This window comes from Bufo gargarizans, chromosome 1, assembly GCF_014858855.1.
Source record: "Bufo gargarizans isolate SCDJY-AF-19 chromosome 1, ASM1485885v1, whole genome shotgun sequence".
NCBI classification, from domain to species: Eukaryota; Metazoa; Chordata; class Amphibia; order Anura; family Bufonidae; genus Bufo; species Bufo gargarizans.
The window spans coordinates 68,206,811-68,224,050 of record NC_058080.1 but is presented as its reverse complement, the minus strand read 5'-3'; the positions used below and the strand labels follow the sequence as shown (position 1 = coordinate 68,224,050).

The following is a 17,240-nucleotide window of genomic DNA, read 5'->3' as shown; positions in this document are numbered from 1 at the left end:
CAGGTGGACACCATTTCACTAATTATGTGACTTCTGAAGGTAATTGGTTGCATCAGAGCTTTTTATAGTCTTCCTAACAAAGGGGGTGAATGCATACGCACATGCCAATTTTCTGTTTTCTATTTCTAAACAATAGTTTTATTTATATATTTTTCATATTTCACTTCACCAACTTAGACTATTGTGTCCTGATCCATCACATAAAATTCTGATTAAAAAAACATAGAACTTAAAGGGAGTCTGTCACCACATTTTAGCATGTTAGACCGTTAAAATAGGGTTATGTGATCCAGCCAGAACATAAAAACGGTACCTTTGTGGTAGAAAACGGACTTTTCAATTTGCAGAAAACGAAGTTATAAGATTATCTGCTGAGCCCTCTCAAGTGCCCAGGGCGGTCTCTCAATCCTCGGAGCCCCAGGCAGGCACCTCCTAAACGGCTGATAACTCCGCCCTCCGTGCGCCTCTGCCCGCCCGTTTACTCCCCTCCCCTGTCCCTTTCCACTGTGGCAGTGCGGTCCAAATCGTAGCGGGCGCATGCGCAATGCGATGCCCGCTCCTGGCAGGGCAGGCAGAGGCGGGCAGAGGCGCACGGAGGGCGGAGTTATCAGCCGTTTAGGAGGTGCCTGCCTGGGGCTCCGAGGATTGAGAGACCGCCCTGGGCACTTGAGAGGGCTCAGAAGATAATCTTATAACTTCGTTTTCTGCAAATTGAAAAGTCCGTTTTCTACCACAAAGGTACCGTTTTTATGTTCTGGCTGGATCACATAACCCTATTTTAACGGTCTAACATGCTAAAATGTGGTGACAGACTCCCTTTAAGGCTGTAATGTAATAAAATATGTAAAAAGTCAAGAGGGGTCAATACTTTTGCAAGGCACTGTACATACATATATATATATACGTCCTTTATATTTATAGATTTGCCTACTACTCTGTAGAATGTATAATCCACACTGCTCATTATATGCAATCATTCTTTTTTCCCCATCCTCAGGTCAGCCAAAACACATGAATTTAGTTGGCGCTATTGCGATATTACCTTTTGTGGCCCTCACAGCATACTTCCTGTGCAAAAGAAAGAAAAGAACACGTATGTATTTATAAAAGTGTAGTACATTGCGAATTTAGACTTACTGAATGGTTAACTGGATCTTTGTTGTTTTCTGAAGACCTGGCCTGTGGACATACAGGTGTATAGTTCATTTCATGACAGTGTGCAATTAATGCTACATTCACACGACCCTATGAATGAGTCCGCATCGCAAAACTGGTGTGGACCCATTTATTTCAATGGTGCCTCAAAATCTGCGAACAGCACACCGTGTGCAGACAAGAATAGGCATTTTCTATGATAGTGGCGGCATGTGCGATCCGCAAATTGCTGAACGCACAAGGGCCGGTATCCGTGTTTTGCGGGTCCGCAAATGGAAGAAAGACGAGACAGAGGGGATATGATAGAAACTTTTAAATACATAAAAGGAATCAACAAGGTAAAAGAGGAAAGAATATTTAAAAGAAGAAGTAGTAGAGTAGTGGATGCATGGAATAGCCTTCCTGCAGAAGTGGTAGCTGCAAATACAGTGGAGGAGTTTAAGCATGCATGGGATAGGCATAAGGCCATCCTTCATATAAGATAGGGCCAGGGGCTATCTATAGTATTCAGTATATTGGGCAGACTAGATGGGCCAAATGGTTCTTATCTACCGACACATTCTATGTTTCTATGTTTCTAATGTAGCCTAATCAGCTGAATAAGCTGTGGATTTTAAAATTTTAGATGATTATTTTTTTCTATTGTGTGTCAATGGGGCGTACAATACCCTATTCTCTTGCAATAGATAACAAATGTCCAAATCAAGGTCCTGACAGAATCCTGAAGATGTGAACAGGACCTAGTAGTACTGTCGCTATAAGGCTACATGTTCACATATCCGTTGTGAACTCCTGTAGCCTGTTCCAGCTTTTGAGCCGACTTTGTGTCTATGATGACATCGGTGACCAGATGGTCAGTGGCTTATCCGTGAAGATGTCCATACAGAATCCATGTTTAACCTGTGTGTCAGTTTTTTGCCATCCGTGTGTCATTTATGTCCCATGTTTACTGCTAGGCTGAAAATGATATTCCTATATCCCAGAGTATCTCCTATCAATGGTACGTGAATCACTGACCGAACACAAGCGCCATCGGTGTTGTGTCAGTGGTTTTCACTGACCAAATGGGGGTGTTTGGTCCACATTATAGACCAAAGTACTGCATGTCTCCATGATTTTTTTCACTCAAGGTCAGTGGAAAATCAGTAATGTGTAAATAAACACAAAATCAATGGGCACGTGTGCTGTCTGTAGAGAACATGGACAGCACATTTCCATGATTCGCTGATGTGTGAAGGATGCCTAATAAGTGATTATCACAGTACCAAGACACATTTTTATCCAATGCAAGTAAACAATGAGAGTACTTATTCAAAGACTATTGTTGAGTGAAGCGAACTTCAATTCGCAACAAATCCAAATTTCCTTGCGCTTCGTGGTAACAAATGAGATTTTGCTAAAATGGCGGCTGCACATTTTACAAAGCGAAACTAGGTGTAGAGAAAGCAAGCCTGGGATCACGAGATCACCCATTATGCTGTGCAGCCAGCCAATCTGCAGACAGGGGTGCACCTAGCCTTTCTGCTGCCTGAGGCGAAAATTGAAAAAGCGCCCCCCCCTTCCCCACCCACCCATACCAAATTCTCAACCTAACCCCTTCCCTCCTTACATTATATATATCACTACAGAACATATAGGGTAATACAGCGCCCCATACCTCTTACATCCAGCGACGTCTCCTTTCATGTAGATGTTCTCTTTCCTCATCTTCTCCTTTCAGACCTTCAGACCAGACCACCAGTTTTCAGCCATTTCTCGTCTCTGCAGTTTGACAAAAAAAATCTTAGTTTACTACTTTTTAATCATCCTCCCATCTTCTGGACAAATCATCCTACCACCCCCAATACTGTGCCGCTGTGCTCCCCAAAACCCCCTGATACTACCATGCAGACAGTGCCCTTCAATAATTATTGGCATGCAGTGTCCTAAAATAACCACGCCCAGCAAATAGTGCCCCTGACACTAATAGTGTAAACATAACGTGCCCCCAATAATGTGCCAGTAAGAATTGCCCCCATAGATGCTACCAATAATGTGCCAGTAAGAAGTGCCCTCCATAGATGCCCCCCAATCATGTGCCAGTAGCAAGTGCCCTCCATAGATGCCTCCCAATCATGTGCCAGTAAGAAGTGCCTCCCCATAGATGCCCCCAATCATGTGCCAGTAACAAGTGCCCCCCCAATCATGTGCTAGTAACAAGTGCCCCCACAGCGCTCCTCTCCTGTATTGTACCATATAAAAAAAATAAACTCACATACTTACCTCCATCAGGCTGGCAGCAATGCGATGCAGGCCTCTTCTGGCCAGCGCGCTGTACGGCTCAGGTGGCGCAATGACATAATTGCTCTGCCTGCACTGGCCTTTGATAGGCTGCAGGCACTAGGCCCGCAGCCTATCAGAGGAGCAGGGAAGGGAGACGCTTCTCCCCTGCCCCGCAGCATCCATCTGTATCGCTGTCCTAATGACGGCAATACAGATGACTTGTCACGGACGGTGTACAGGAAACAAGGCAAAGCAACATGTATAAATGACTTGCTGGATCCAAAAGCTAAGGAACCAAGGGAGACCCCTGCAGGAGACCTGGCACTTTCCCTGGCTGCTCAGCCTATGCAAAGATCCTAATGGTGGAGGTTTGCATATCCACGAACCTTGACTATAAAGCCCTGAGCACCGTACAATAGTGAGGGGACACGACTACCGGCTCCCTACACAAGATACGGAGGGAGTCAGGGTTACCTGGAATCCATCAAACAGAAAATAAACGATAAAGGTACAACACTTAGCTTTGTAGCAGACAGGAGAACAAGGTCAGCATGCAAACACACTCCAGGAAGAAGCATAAGCTGCCCAGAAAAGCCTTCTGGGGAGGAATTTAAAGGGAAGCAATTAGTCCAACACATGACAGCTGAGAGAGGCTAACGAGAGGAGGAACTGAATACCACAACACAGAAACTCAAGAAGGAGGTTCTGAAAGGCCTCTGTCAGAGCTTCTCAGCTGTCTGGTTGTGACAGTACCACTCCCTCTACGAGTGGACTCCGGACACTCAGAACCCACCTTCTCAGGATGGGACCTATGGAAAGCCCTGATGAGACGAGAGGCCTTAATGTCCGTCACTGGTACCCACATCCTCTCCTCAGGACCATACCCCTCCCAATGAACAAGGTACTGAAGAGAACCGCGGACAAGACGAGAATCCACAATCCTAGAGACCTGAAATTTAAGATTCCCATCAACCATAATCGGAGGAGGAGGCAAAGGCGAGGGTACAATGGGTTGAACATAAGGTTTCAATAAGGACTTATGAAAAACATTATGGATCTTCCAAGTCTGAGGAAGATCAAGACGGTATGCAACAGGATTGATGACAGACAGGATTTTGTAAGGCCCAATAAACCTAGGACCCATCTTCCAGGAGGGAACCTTCAATTTGATATTCTTGGTAGACAACCACACCAGATCACCAACATTCAGGTCCGGACCAAGCACACGTCTCTTATCTGCCACACGCTTATATCTCTCACTCATGCTCTTTAGATTATCCTGAATCTTTTGCCAAATAGATGACAAAGACGAGGAGAATCTGTCCTCATCAGGTAAACCAGAAGACCCCTCTCCCGAGAAAGTCCCAAACTGTGGATGAAACCCATATGCACCAAAAAATTGTGACTTATCAGAGGACTCCTGACGACGGTTATTTAAAGCAAACTCAGCAAGGGACAAAAAAGAACACCAATCCTCTTGATTCTCCGCCACAAAACAGCGCAGATATGTCTCCAGATTCTGATTGACGCACTCTGTCTGGCCATTCGACTGCGGGTGGAAAGCAGAAGAGAATGACAACCGAACCCCCAAGCGAGAACAGAAAGCCTTCCAGAATCTGGAAACAAACTGCGTGCCCCTATCAGAGACTATGTCTGAAGGAATACCGTGCAATTTGACAATGTGATCAACAAATGCCTGCGCCAGCGTCTTAGCATTGGGCAAACCAGGAAAAGGGATGAAATGCACCATTTTGCTAAAACGGTCCACCACCACCAAAATCACAGTCTTCCCCGAGGAACGAGGCAGGTCCGTTATGAAGTCCATGGACAGATGTGTCCAAGGACGGGAAGGAATGGGTAAGGGAAGGAGAGGACCTGATGGCCGTGAATGAGGGACTTTGGCACGAGCGCAAGTCTCGCAGGCTGCCACAAAACCCTCAACCGACTTACGAAGCGCAGGCCACCAGAATCTCCGAGCGATGAGATCCAGTGTGGCTCTTACCCCCGGGTGACCAGCAAGGACCGTATCGTGGTGTTCCTTAAAAATCTTGTGTCTTAAAGCGAGAGGCACAAACAACCTCCCAGGAGGACAAAGATCAGGAGCCTCTGACTGGGCTGCCTGCACCTCTGCCTCCAATTCAGGAAAAAGAGCAGAGACCACCACACCTTCAGCCAAAATGGGACCCGGGTCTTCAAAATTCCCGCCTCCCGGAAAACAACGTGACAGGGCATCTGCCTTCACATTCTTAACTCCAGGTCGGAACGTGACAACAAAATTAAACCTAGAAAAGAACAAAGACCATCTGGCCTGTCTCGGGTTCAGATGCTTGGCTGACTCCAAGTAGGCCAGATTTTTATGGTCAGTAAATACGGTAATAGGGTGTCTGGCTCCCTCTAGCCAATGGCGCCATTCCTCAAAAGCCAACTTGATGGCCAACAATTCCCTATCTCCCACATCGTAATTTCTCTCTGCGGAGGAGAGTTTTCTTGAGAAAAAGGCACACGGTCGCCAATTGGCAGGAGAGGAACCCTGAGACAAGACCGCCCCCACACCCACCTCAGAAGCATCAACCTCAACTATGAAGGGTAAAGAAACATCAGGTTGCACCAAGATGGGAGCGGAAGCAAAACTCTCCTTGATATCAGAAAAAGCCTTATGCGCCTCTACTGACCAAGAAGAAAAATCTACCCCCTTTCTGGTCATATCAGTGAGTGGTTTAACAATAGAAGAATAATTCAAAATGAACTTCCTGTAATAATTGGCAAAGCCCAAAAAACGCATCAGCGCCTTCTGATTCTCAGGAAGCTCCCACTCAAGCACAGCGCGGACCTTCTCGGGGTCCATGTGAAAACCAGAAGCGGAGAGAAGAAACCCCAGAAATTGAATTTCTGGAACCGCAAACACACATTTTTCCAGTTTCGCATATAATTTATTCTCCCGCAGGATGAGCAAGACCTGACGTAAATGTTCCTTATGAGTTTTGAAATCGGGAGAAAAAAATCAAAATGTCATCCAAATACACCAATACAAATTTTCCCATCAAATGATAAAAAATGCTGTTCACGAAATGCTGAAAAACGGCTGGGGCATTCATCAAACCAAAAGGCATAACCAAATTTTCAAAATGGCCCTCAGGGGTATTGAAGGCCGTCTTCCATTCGTCCCCTTCTCTGACCCTGACCAGGTTGTATGCCCCTCTTAAATCTAATTTGGAAAAGACTTTAGCCCCAACAACCTGGTTAAATAGGTCCGGGATCAGAGGAAGCGGATAAGGGTCACGAATTGTGATATTGTTCAGCTCCCTGAAATCCAGACAAGGTCTTAAAGAACCATCTTTTTTCTTAACAAAGAAAAAACCAGCGGCAACAGGTGACTTCGAGGGTCGTATGTGTCCCTTTCTCAGACTCTCAGAGATATAAGCACGCATAGCGATCCTCTCAGGTTGGGAAAGATTGTATAAACGAGGTTTAGGCAGCTTGGCGTCTGGGATGAGATTAATAGGGCAATCGTACTCCCTGTGCGGGGGCAAATCCTGAACTCCACTCTCAGAGAAGACATCCGAAAATTCAGAGAGAAAAGATGGTACAGTCTTAGTAGCAACCTCAGAAACAGATGTCATGAGGCAATTCTCTCTGCAAAAGTCACTCCAACCATTTATTTGCCTCGCTTGCCAATCAATGGTGGGGTTATGCTTAGTGAGCCAGGGCAGCCCCAACACCAGAGGGGTAGGCAAACCGCTAAGGACGAAACATGACACATCCTCAACATGAGCATCACTCACAATTAAACGGATATTGTGAACTATGCCCTTTAATGATTTTTGAGAAAGTGGAGCGGAATCGATAGCAAAAACAGGAATATCCTTTCCCAAAGTGCGCACCTGGAAACCATGAGTTATCGCAAATTGATTATCAATGAGATTGACCGCTGCTCCACTATCCACAAAAATCAAAAAAAATGTTCTTGCTCTCTAGCGCCACCCTAGCCGGCAGGACAAAACGGGAACTACAAGCAAATGGAAAACCTTCAATTTCCGCCTCAACCCTGCCAATAGTAACAGACGGAACATTTTTAAAAGATTTTTTCCTGTTTGTTTCTTTATTACTCCCAGAAAACTGCCTGAATCTCCTAGAGGGACAAATATTTGCCAAATGATTTATACCTCCACAACAAAAACAAACCCTCCCATGCGAGCTGAATCTTCTATTGTCAGAAGCAATCAACCCCAGCTGCATGGGCTCCTGCTCAGAAGGGGCTGACGGCGACTGAGACCCCTGCGCACAGAACGGGACCGCTGCACTGTCCTGGGACTGAGTATGACAGGAAGGGGACATCTCTCCTCTCTCTCTAAGACGCCTGTCAATATGAACGGCCTGAGACATAGCAGAGTCCAAAGAAATAGGCCTCTCATGAAAGGCAAATGCATCTTTCAATCCCTCTGAAAGACCATGGCAAAATTGACTTCGGAGTGCAGCATCATTCCAACCAGTATCAACTGCCCATCTCCGAAATTCTGAGCAGTATATTTCTGCGGATTGTTTACCCTGGCATAATAGACGTAGTTTAGACTCAGCCAGAGCAATACGATCCGGATCATCATATATCTGACCCAGGGCTAAAAAGAATTCATCCACTGAACGGAGAGGCCGTGCCCCCTCCGGCAGCGAAAAGGCCCAGGACTGAGCGTTACCTCTGAGCAGCGATATAATGATCCCCACCCTCCGTTTCTCATCACCAGAGGAGTAGGGAAGAAGGCGAAAATTGAGTTTGCAAGCCTCTCTAAAACGCACAAAATTCTCACTACCCCCGGAGAACGTATCCGGGAGCGAGATCTTAGGCTCAGAACAAACTCCATGAACGCAAGCTGAACCGGTCACTTGAAGCTGAGAAAAAGTCTTACGGAGATCAGCTACCTCCAATGAAAGACCCTGGAAGCGTTCAGCCAAAAGTGAAACCGGATCCATGCTTGAGACGGTTACGGCGGCTTATAATGTCACGGACGGTGTACAGGAAACAAGGCAAAGCAACATGTATAAATGACTCGCTGGATCCAAAAGCTAAGGAACCAAGGGAGACCCCTGCAGGAGACCTGGCACTTTCCCTGGCTGCTCAGCCTATGCAAAGATCCTAATGGGGGAGGTTTGCATATCCACGAACCTTGACTATAAAGCCCTGAGCACCCTACAATAGTGAGGGGACACGACCACCGGCTCCCTACACAAGATACGGAGGGAGTCAGGGTCACCTGGAATTCAGCAAACAGAAAATAAACGATAAAGGTACAACACTTAGCTTTGTAGCAGACAGGAGAACAAGGTCAGCATGCACACACACTCCAGGAAGAAGTATAAGCCGCCCAGAAAAGCCTTCTGGGGAGGAATTTAAAGGGAAGCAATTAGTCCAACACATGACAGCTGAGAGAGGCTAACGAGAGGAGGAACTGAATACCACAACACAGAAACTCAAGGAGGAGGTTCTGAAAGGCCTCTGTCAGAGCTTCTCAGCTGTCTGGTTGTGACATGACTATGGAGATGAGCGCTTCCACAATGAAAGTTCTCATCTACCTGTGCACTGCCGCCACCCCTCCACTTGTCACCAGGAGCGCGCCGCCTGAGGCGATCACCTTACCTCGCCTAATTGGTGGTGCGGCCCTGTCTGCAGATAGTCAACCCTTGTGATGTCATGGCCTATAAAATCCTCATACTGTGTGGTCTCCACCATTGTCCTGTGACAATGCGCTAGGGACAGTGTTGCTTTACACCCTAGAAAAGTCAGCAAGATGCAGAGAGAGGAGGTGCTGGATGTTCCTGATGACATATTCTCATCGATATTAGCAAATATGAAAAAGGAGGAAAAGCAGATGGCAGAAGAAGGGCTCCCAACTGTAGGGCAGGAGAGCGCTGAGGTTGGAGAAGTGGGTATGCCAGCATATTGTGCCCCACCTAACTAGTCAAACCCCATACCAGCTACAGCCCCTGTTTAAAGGTGCCGAACCGGACATTAACAATGAAGACTGATTATACAGTGCAGTACAGTCTTCATTATTAAATGAAAGGCAGCTGAGGGCTGATTGGCTGTGCAGTTCTTCATCACAGCTGGCCGCAACCTGCCACAGTATGGCCGCTCCATGTGTCCGCACCCTAAGACAGAGTCGCCTGGGTATACTTGATTTATAACGATTTAAAGAGGACCTTTCACTAGTTTAAAAACTAACTATATCAGTGGGCAGAGCGGCGCCCAGGGGTCCCCCTGCACTTACTAGTATGTCTGGGTGCCGCTCCGTTCGCCCGGTATAGGCTCCGGTGTCTGCAGCTGCCTCTGTTGTACTGGACGGATTTTTTGTATTAGGCATGTCCCTTGCTGCAGCGCTGGCCAATCGCAGAGCACAGGTCATAGCCTGGCTATGCCCACTGATATAGTTAGTTTTTAGTTTTTAAACTAGTGAAAGGTCCTCTTTAATTCATAAAGAATTGAATTTGTTGGGGAACTTTGGCGAAGCTGCCGAATGAAATTTTTTAAAACTTCACTCATCTCTATCAATGACAACAAATGGAGAACATGAAAAATACAGAAAATCATACTCGTAGTTAGTGATGAGTGGCAGGGGCTATATTCGAATTCGCAATATTTCACAAATATTTTGGCGAATATTCATCATATATTCGCGAATTCGAGATTATTTTCTTGATTGCGAAAAATCTGCAATATAATATTTGCGTAATGCGCGCGAAATACAGGCGTAGGTCACTTTTGCTACATTTTCCAAGCTGCTAGAAATTTACTGAGACTGGAGAAAATGGTTGGCACAGCAGAACAATAAAAATGGCTTTATATGCAGTTAGAGTGCTCCAATATATTCCCGATTGCGCTATTTGGCACTAAAGATGCGAATATTTTGGCGCAATATGTGAAACTTCACATTTTAGCAGGTCTGCATGTATGTATGGACAGCAGAACCTATCACACCACCTAACACCCTGCACTGCAACAGCTCCACTATATCAGGACATAACCAACACTATCTGTATTATATACAGTGGGATGCAAAAGTTTGGGCAACCTTGTTAGGCTACTTTCACACTAGCGTTCGATCGGATCCGTTCTGAACGGATCCGATCATAATAATGCAGACGGAGGCTCCGTTCAGAACGGATCCGTCTGCATTATATTGGCATATAAAAGCTAAGTGTGAAAATAGCCTGAGCGGATCCGTCCAGACTTTCAATGTAAAGTCAATGGGGGACGGATCCGCTTGAAGATTGAGCCATATTGTGGCATCTTCAAGCGGATCCGTCCCCATTGACTTACATTGTAAGTCTGGACGGATCCGCACGCCTCCGCACGGCCAGGCGGACACCCGAACGCTGCAAGCAGCGTTCAGCTGTCCGCCTGTCCGTGCGGAGGCGAGCGGAGCGGAGGCTGAACGCCGCCAGACTGATGCAGTCTGAGCGGATCCGCTCCATTCAGACTGCATCAGGGCTGGACGGCTGCGTTCGGGTCCGCTCGTGAGCCCCTTCAAACGGAGCTCACGAGCAGACCGACGAACGCTAGTGTGAAAGTAGCCTTAATCGTCATGATTTTTCTGTATAAATCGTTGGTTGTTACGATAAAAAATGTCCGTTAAATATATCATACAGGAGACACACACAGTGATATTTGAGAAGTGAAATGAAGTTTATTGGATTTACAGAAAGTGTGCTATAATTGTTTAAACACAATTAGGCAGGTGCATAAATTTGGGCACTGTTGTCATTTTATTGATTCCAAAACCTTTAGAACTAATTATTGGAACTCAAATTGGCTTGGTAAGCTCAGTGACCCCTGACCTACATACACAGGTGAATCCAATTATGAGAAAGAGTATTTAAGGGGGTCAATTGTAAGTTTCCCCTTCTCTTTTAATTTTCTCTGAAGAGTAGCAACATGGGGGTCTCAAAACAACTCTCAAATGACCTGAAGACAAAGATTGTTCACCATCATGGTTTAGGGGAAGGATACAGAAAGCTGTCTCAGAGATTTCCGCTGTCTGTTTCCACAGTTAGGAACATATTGAGGAAATGGAAGACCACAGGCTCAGTTCAAGTTAAGGCTCGAAGTGGCAGACCAAGAAAAATCTCGGATAGACAGAAGCCACGAATGGTGAGAACAGCCAGAGTCAGCCCACAGACCAGCACCAAAGACCTACAACATCATTTTGCTGCAGATGGAGTCACTGTGCATCGTTCAACCATTAGCCACACTTTGCACAAGGAGATGCTGTATGTGAGAGTGATGCAGAGGAAGCCTTTTCTCTGCCCACAGCACAAAAAGTGCCGCTTGAGGTGGGCTAAAGCACATTTGGACTAGCCAGCTTCATTTTGGAATAAGGTGCTGTGGACTGATGAAACTAAAATTGAGTTATTTGTCCATAACAAGGGGCGTTATGCATGGAGGAAAAAGAACACAGCATTCCAAGAAAAACACCTGCTACCTACAGTAAAATATGGTGGTGGTTCCATCATGCTGTGGGGCTGTGTGGCCAGTGCAGGGACTGGGAATCTTCTCAAAGTTGAGGGACGCATGGATTCCACTCAGTATCAGCAGATTCCAGAGACAAATGTCCAGGAATTAGTGACAAAGCTGAAGCTGTGTCGGGGCTGGATCTTTCAACAAGACAACGACCCTAAACACTGCTCAAAATCCACTAAGGCATTTATGCAGAGGAACAAGTACAACGTTCTGAAATGTCCATCTCAGTCCCCAGACTTGAATATAATTAAAAAATCTGTGGTGTGACTTAAAGAGAGCTGTCCATGCTCGGAAGCCATCAAACCTGAATGAACTAAAGATGTTTTGTAAAGAGGAATGGTCCAAAATACCTTCAATCATAATCCAGACTCTCATTGGAACCTACAGGAAGCATACCTACAGGAAGCATTTAGAGGCTGTAATTTCTGCAAAAGGAGGATCTACAAAATATTAATTTTCATATCTTTTTTGTGGTGCCCAAATTTATGCACCTGCCTAATTTTGTTTAAACAATTAAACTCATTTTCTGTAACTCCAATAAACTTCATTTCACTTCTCTAATATCACTGTGTGTGTCTCCTATATGATATATTTAACTGACATTTTTTATTGTAACAACCAACGATTTATACAGGAAAATCATGACGATTAACAAGGTTGCCCAAACTTTCGCATCCCACTGTATATATAAGCTATCTATCTATCTACTGTAATGTGGAAAGCACAGAGCACAGCAATGACACTGTTCTCTCTCTCAGAACTTTAAAGAACTGTAGAAAATGGCTGCTGGGGAGGTTCTTAAAAAGACATTGCAACCTTCTCATTGGCCCACAAGCAAGAAGGGAGGTTACTGACGGAAAAAAAAATCTAGAATATTCGAAATTACAAATATTCTAAATATTCGCAAATTCTCAAAGCGATTTGAATATTCGCGCCCAACACTACTCATAGTCTACCTGAACTTCAATATTCAAGAAATATGCATTACTTGCTGAGATTGGAATACCCATTTACATTTTATGCATGCTGGGATACTAGAGAGGGGGTTCATACAAGCCAAGACCTCTACCATCCATTAAAATCAAAGGAAATGCACTGCTTTTGTTACCACAGAAAGCAAAATCTTGTAAATAGGATTTTGTTTTAATCTGTTGATTTAATGGAAATATACAAAATTCCATATCATTATTATATCCTATTTATATCTCCAGCTAAGAAAATACCACAGAACAGGAGTCAAGAACATGTGGAGCTTAACCAAATGCAACCAAATGCAGCCAAAGCTGAGGAAGATAGCAGCAGTTCTACAAATTCGGTCCAATGGGTAATTAGAGCTCTCAATGTTTTAACATTTTTGATTTAACCCCTCGACAACCAGTATTTGATTTTCAGAGATCTTCCATTGTTTATGGTGGGAGTCCACGCTGCTGTTTATGTGGTCACAGAGTATTCCCATATTGTTTTACAGACCACATGAAGAGAGGACATGTCCTATCTTGGTGTGGTTTCTGTGCAGGTGTCCACTTGTGGATTAGTCCCATTGAATGGCACTGAAGCTGCCGGTGGATTCACCACATTTAAAATGCAAAACCATGGCAGTTTCCGCAGCTGATTTCTTTATTGGAAAAATCAGCAGTGAATGTACCCTAAGAAGTCATATGCTTCTGGAGTAGATGATGAACTAATCACTTCTAACGTATCGATTTGTCCCATTAGTAAAAGTTCTTCACCTGTGAGGGGCTGTCCACACAGGGGAGGAAGCGCCCACCTGCCTGTTGATTGACAGGGCCAGACATCTCACCCAGCCCTGAAAATATTGCGTCTGCATTGCTGCTCCAAGTACCGGTGCAAGCGTAGAGGCTTTGCTTCAGTCTCAGGAGCAGTGACTGTTCATGCACAGCTATGCAGAAGTGTAGCGGCACATGGACAGTCCTTTCTTCACTAGAGAAAGCAGAGCCTCTTGCCCTAGTGCCGCTAGGCACAGCAGTGGCGCAGGCGCGAGATTGTCAAGGCTGGGCGAGATGTCTGTCACTGTCAATCAAAAGACAGGCGGTCCCTCTTCACCTCTGGGTACAGAGCCTCACAAGTGAAGAACTCATGCTAATAACACAAAGCGATTCCTTAGAATCTATTCGTTCATCCCTAATCTTGAACTTTATACAGTGCATGGTATTCACAGGAGCCCCAGGAACTTGAAGAAATAAATAAGCAGTTATGATGTCGCTCTAGGAAGCTCGGACACCAAAGTAGGAGCACCTGTCCAAACGAGGACACTCACTCGAAAAGGAGGGAAAATTGGGTAAAATGTGGGCAGGGCACTCAAAGAAATCCGGGACCATGTACTTATACTGAAAATTATATTTATTTATGCTGTATAGTCAGCAATCGATAAAAAGGTGGCAGCATAAAATGTTAACAACATGAAAATAGTTGACTCTATATGTTAACAATAGGTAGCAGCACAATAAAGTAATAGCAGCACAATATGTAGCAACGCAATGAGTTAATTAATGTAACAGTCAAAACAGCAACAATTAGTGTTAGTTCAATTGAAGACAGTGCAAAAAATATTGGCTCTATTCTGGAACCATCATGGCATACCAAATTTCGGCCTGTAAACATGTAAAATAGTCGACCCAATGTACATAGAAGGGATAAATGTCCACTAAGAAAAATCGATACTGTAAAAATTGATCCTATGAAAAGTCCTGTAAAGAATCGATCAAATAGCTCTAGATAATTTTCAAGACCAAACTGTCCTGAAACATGGATCAAAGCTCATATGATTATGTGCCCACACCTGAATACAGCGGCGTCCCGCTAAAGCAGGTTAGGTAGCGGCGTCCCGCTACTGAACAACTTGCAAGTGATTTTTTACCTCTAGATCGACTTGAAACTCCTGCCAGACCTCAAGATGTTTCCACTCCCTAATCGTGCCTCCGTTGTTGTAGCACTATATTATTGGGAGAATCTTGCTGATGAAGACCACGCTGACGGACTTTTATTCGACACGTGGGCCAATGGTTGCCGGACCTCTGTTCGTTTACTCACGAAAATACTGTGTTGATAACTTTCGTTGATATAAAGTAACGAACCTCTGGTCAATGGCAGTCGATAGTAGGTAGTATGTCTCTTAGCACAACAAAAGCGGGGGATGTGGCACCAGACGCATTTCGGGGTACTAGTGTTCACCCCTTCCTCAGTGGTCCACTGAGAAAGGGTTGAACACTAGTACCCAGAAACGCGTCTGGTGCCACATCCCCCGCTTTTGTTGTGCTAAGAGACATACTACCTGCTGTCCGCATCAGTATGTCTGTTCCGTAGCCGCGCAAAAAAAACAGAACATGTCCTATTCTTGTCCGTTTTAGGCATTGTTACAATGGATCCACAAAAAAAAAAACGGATGGCATACAGATGTCATCCTTTTTTTATTTGCGGACCGCAAAACATATATGGTCGTGTGCATGTAGCCTAAATGAAATTCCCATCTGAACGTTTTATGGCACAGCCACATCTTGCTGTCGTGAATAGAGAGGTGAAAACAGAATGTTAGAAATCTTTATTAATTTGAAAAGAAAGGCTAACATTTCTCATGGATATAAGTATTCAGACCCTTTTCTATGAGACTTGAAATTTAGCTCTGGGGGCCTCACATTTCTCTTGATCATCATTGAGATATTTCCACACCTTGATTGGAGTCAACATGTGGTAAATTCAGTTAATTGAAGTAATTGGGGGAAAAGGGCCTTGGTAAGAGAGGTGACCAAGAACCTAATGGTCACTCTGGCTGAGCTCTAAAGATCCTGGGTGCAGATGGGAAACTTCCAGAAGGTCAGCCATCACTGGTTGAGGGAAAGATGAATGGATCAAAGTACACAGATATTCTTAATGAAAACCTGATCCAGAGGGCTCTGGACCTGAGATTGCACCGAAGGTTTACCTTCAGACAAGCCAAGACAACACAGGAGTGTCTTAGGGACATCTCCGTGAATGTATTTGAGTGTCCCAGTCAGAGACTTGACTTGAACCCAATCAAACATCTCTGGAGACATTTGAAAATAGCTCTCTGCTGACAATCCCCATCCAACCTGGCTTGAGGGGATCTGCAGAGAAGAATGGCAGAAAATCCCCAAATCCAGGTGTGAAAAGCTTGTGGCATCATATCTAAAAAGTCTGACCGCTGTAAAAGTGGATTCAACTAAGTCCCAATAAAGGATACTTTTATTTTTCATTTTCAATAAATTAGCAAAGATTTTTAAAATTCTAGGGTATTCAGTGCTGAATGGTGGGGGAAAATTGTAACTTTTTTGTATTTTAGGACAAAACTGCAATGTAACAAAATGTAAAAAAAAAAGTGAAAGGATTTCCAAATACACTGTACATATGTGTGAATGAGATTAGTAGATCTTTAACAGACTACTTTTATATGCAGTTACCTTAAGTTTACTTCTATTCTGAATGTACATAGGTGCTTGAAAGTGTGTGAACCCTTCATCATTTTCTATATTTCTGCATAAATTTGACCTAAAACTACATCAGATTTTCATATATCAAGGGGAGAAAAACAGAACTGGATCGCACATCCACAATGCTATGCTTTGATCTAGTTAAACTCACTTCTCAGCACAATATTAAAGTGTACAGCGCCCTATACTGCATGCTGTACAAGAGGCATTAGTGTACATTTTGATCAAAAGGCATAAGCCCACTCACCACATCAAGGTTGCCTCTTAGAGTGGGACCTACTCTGACAAATAGGTGCAGCACAGTGCGGTGACACACGGCACTGCCCTAGTAGGCGGCAGGATCCAGGAGTCAATCAGCACCCTGCTATCCGACAATGCCACCCACGGCACCGAGTCCCACCAACCCACCAGCACAGCGCCACAAAAACAAAAGGCCACCACGCAGTACTGCACCACTCTAAGAGGCAAACTTGACGTGGTGAGTAGGCTTATGCCTTTTGATCAAAATGTACACTAATGCCTCTTGTACAGCATGCAGTATGGGGGGCTGTACACTTTATTATAGCGCTGAGAAGTGAAATTAATTAGATCAAAGCATAGCATTGTGGATGTGCGATCCAGTTCTCTTTCTCTCCCCTTGATATATACTGTACATCAGATTTTCATACAAGTCCTAAAAATAAATAAAGATAACCAATTCAAACAAATAATTCTGAAATTTATTGAGGAAAATGATCCAATATCACGTCTGTGAGTGGCAAAAGTAAATGAACCTTTGCTTTCAGTATCTGCTGTGACCCCCTCATGTAGCAATAACTGCAACTAAAGATTTCCGTTAATTGTTGATT

General features: G+C 44.5%; 1 protein-coding gene across 1 annotated transcript in view; it reads left to right on the top strand.

Moving 5' to 3' along the window:
• Positions 1-17,240, top strand: part of LOC122928684 — a 104,694-nt gene that overhangs the window by 84,575 nt on the left and 2,879 nt on the right. The window contains exons 3-4 of the mRNA XM_044281823.1: positions 998-1,093; positions 13,138-13,250. Coding sequence (XP_044137758.1) covers positions 998-1,093; positions 13,138-13,250 — 209 coding nt within the window. The remainder of the gene's footprint in view (positions 1-997; positions 1,094-13,137; positions 13,251-17,240) is intronic.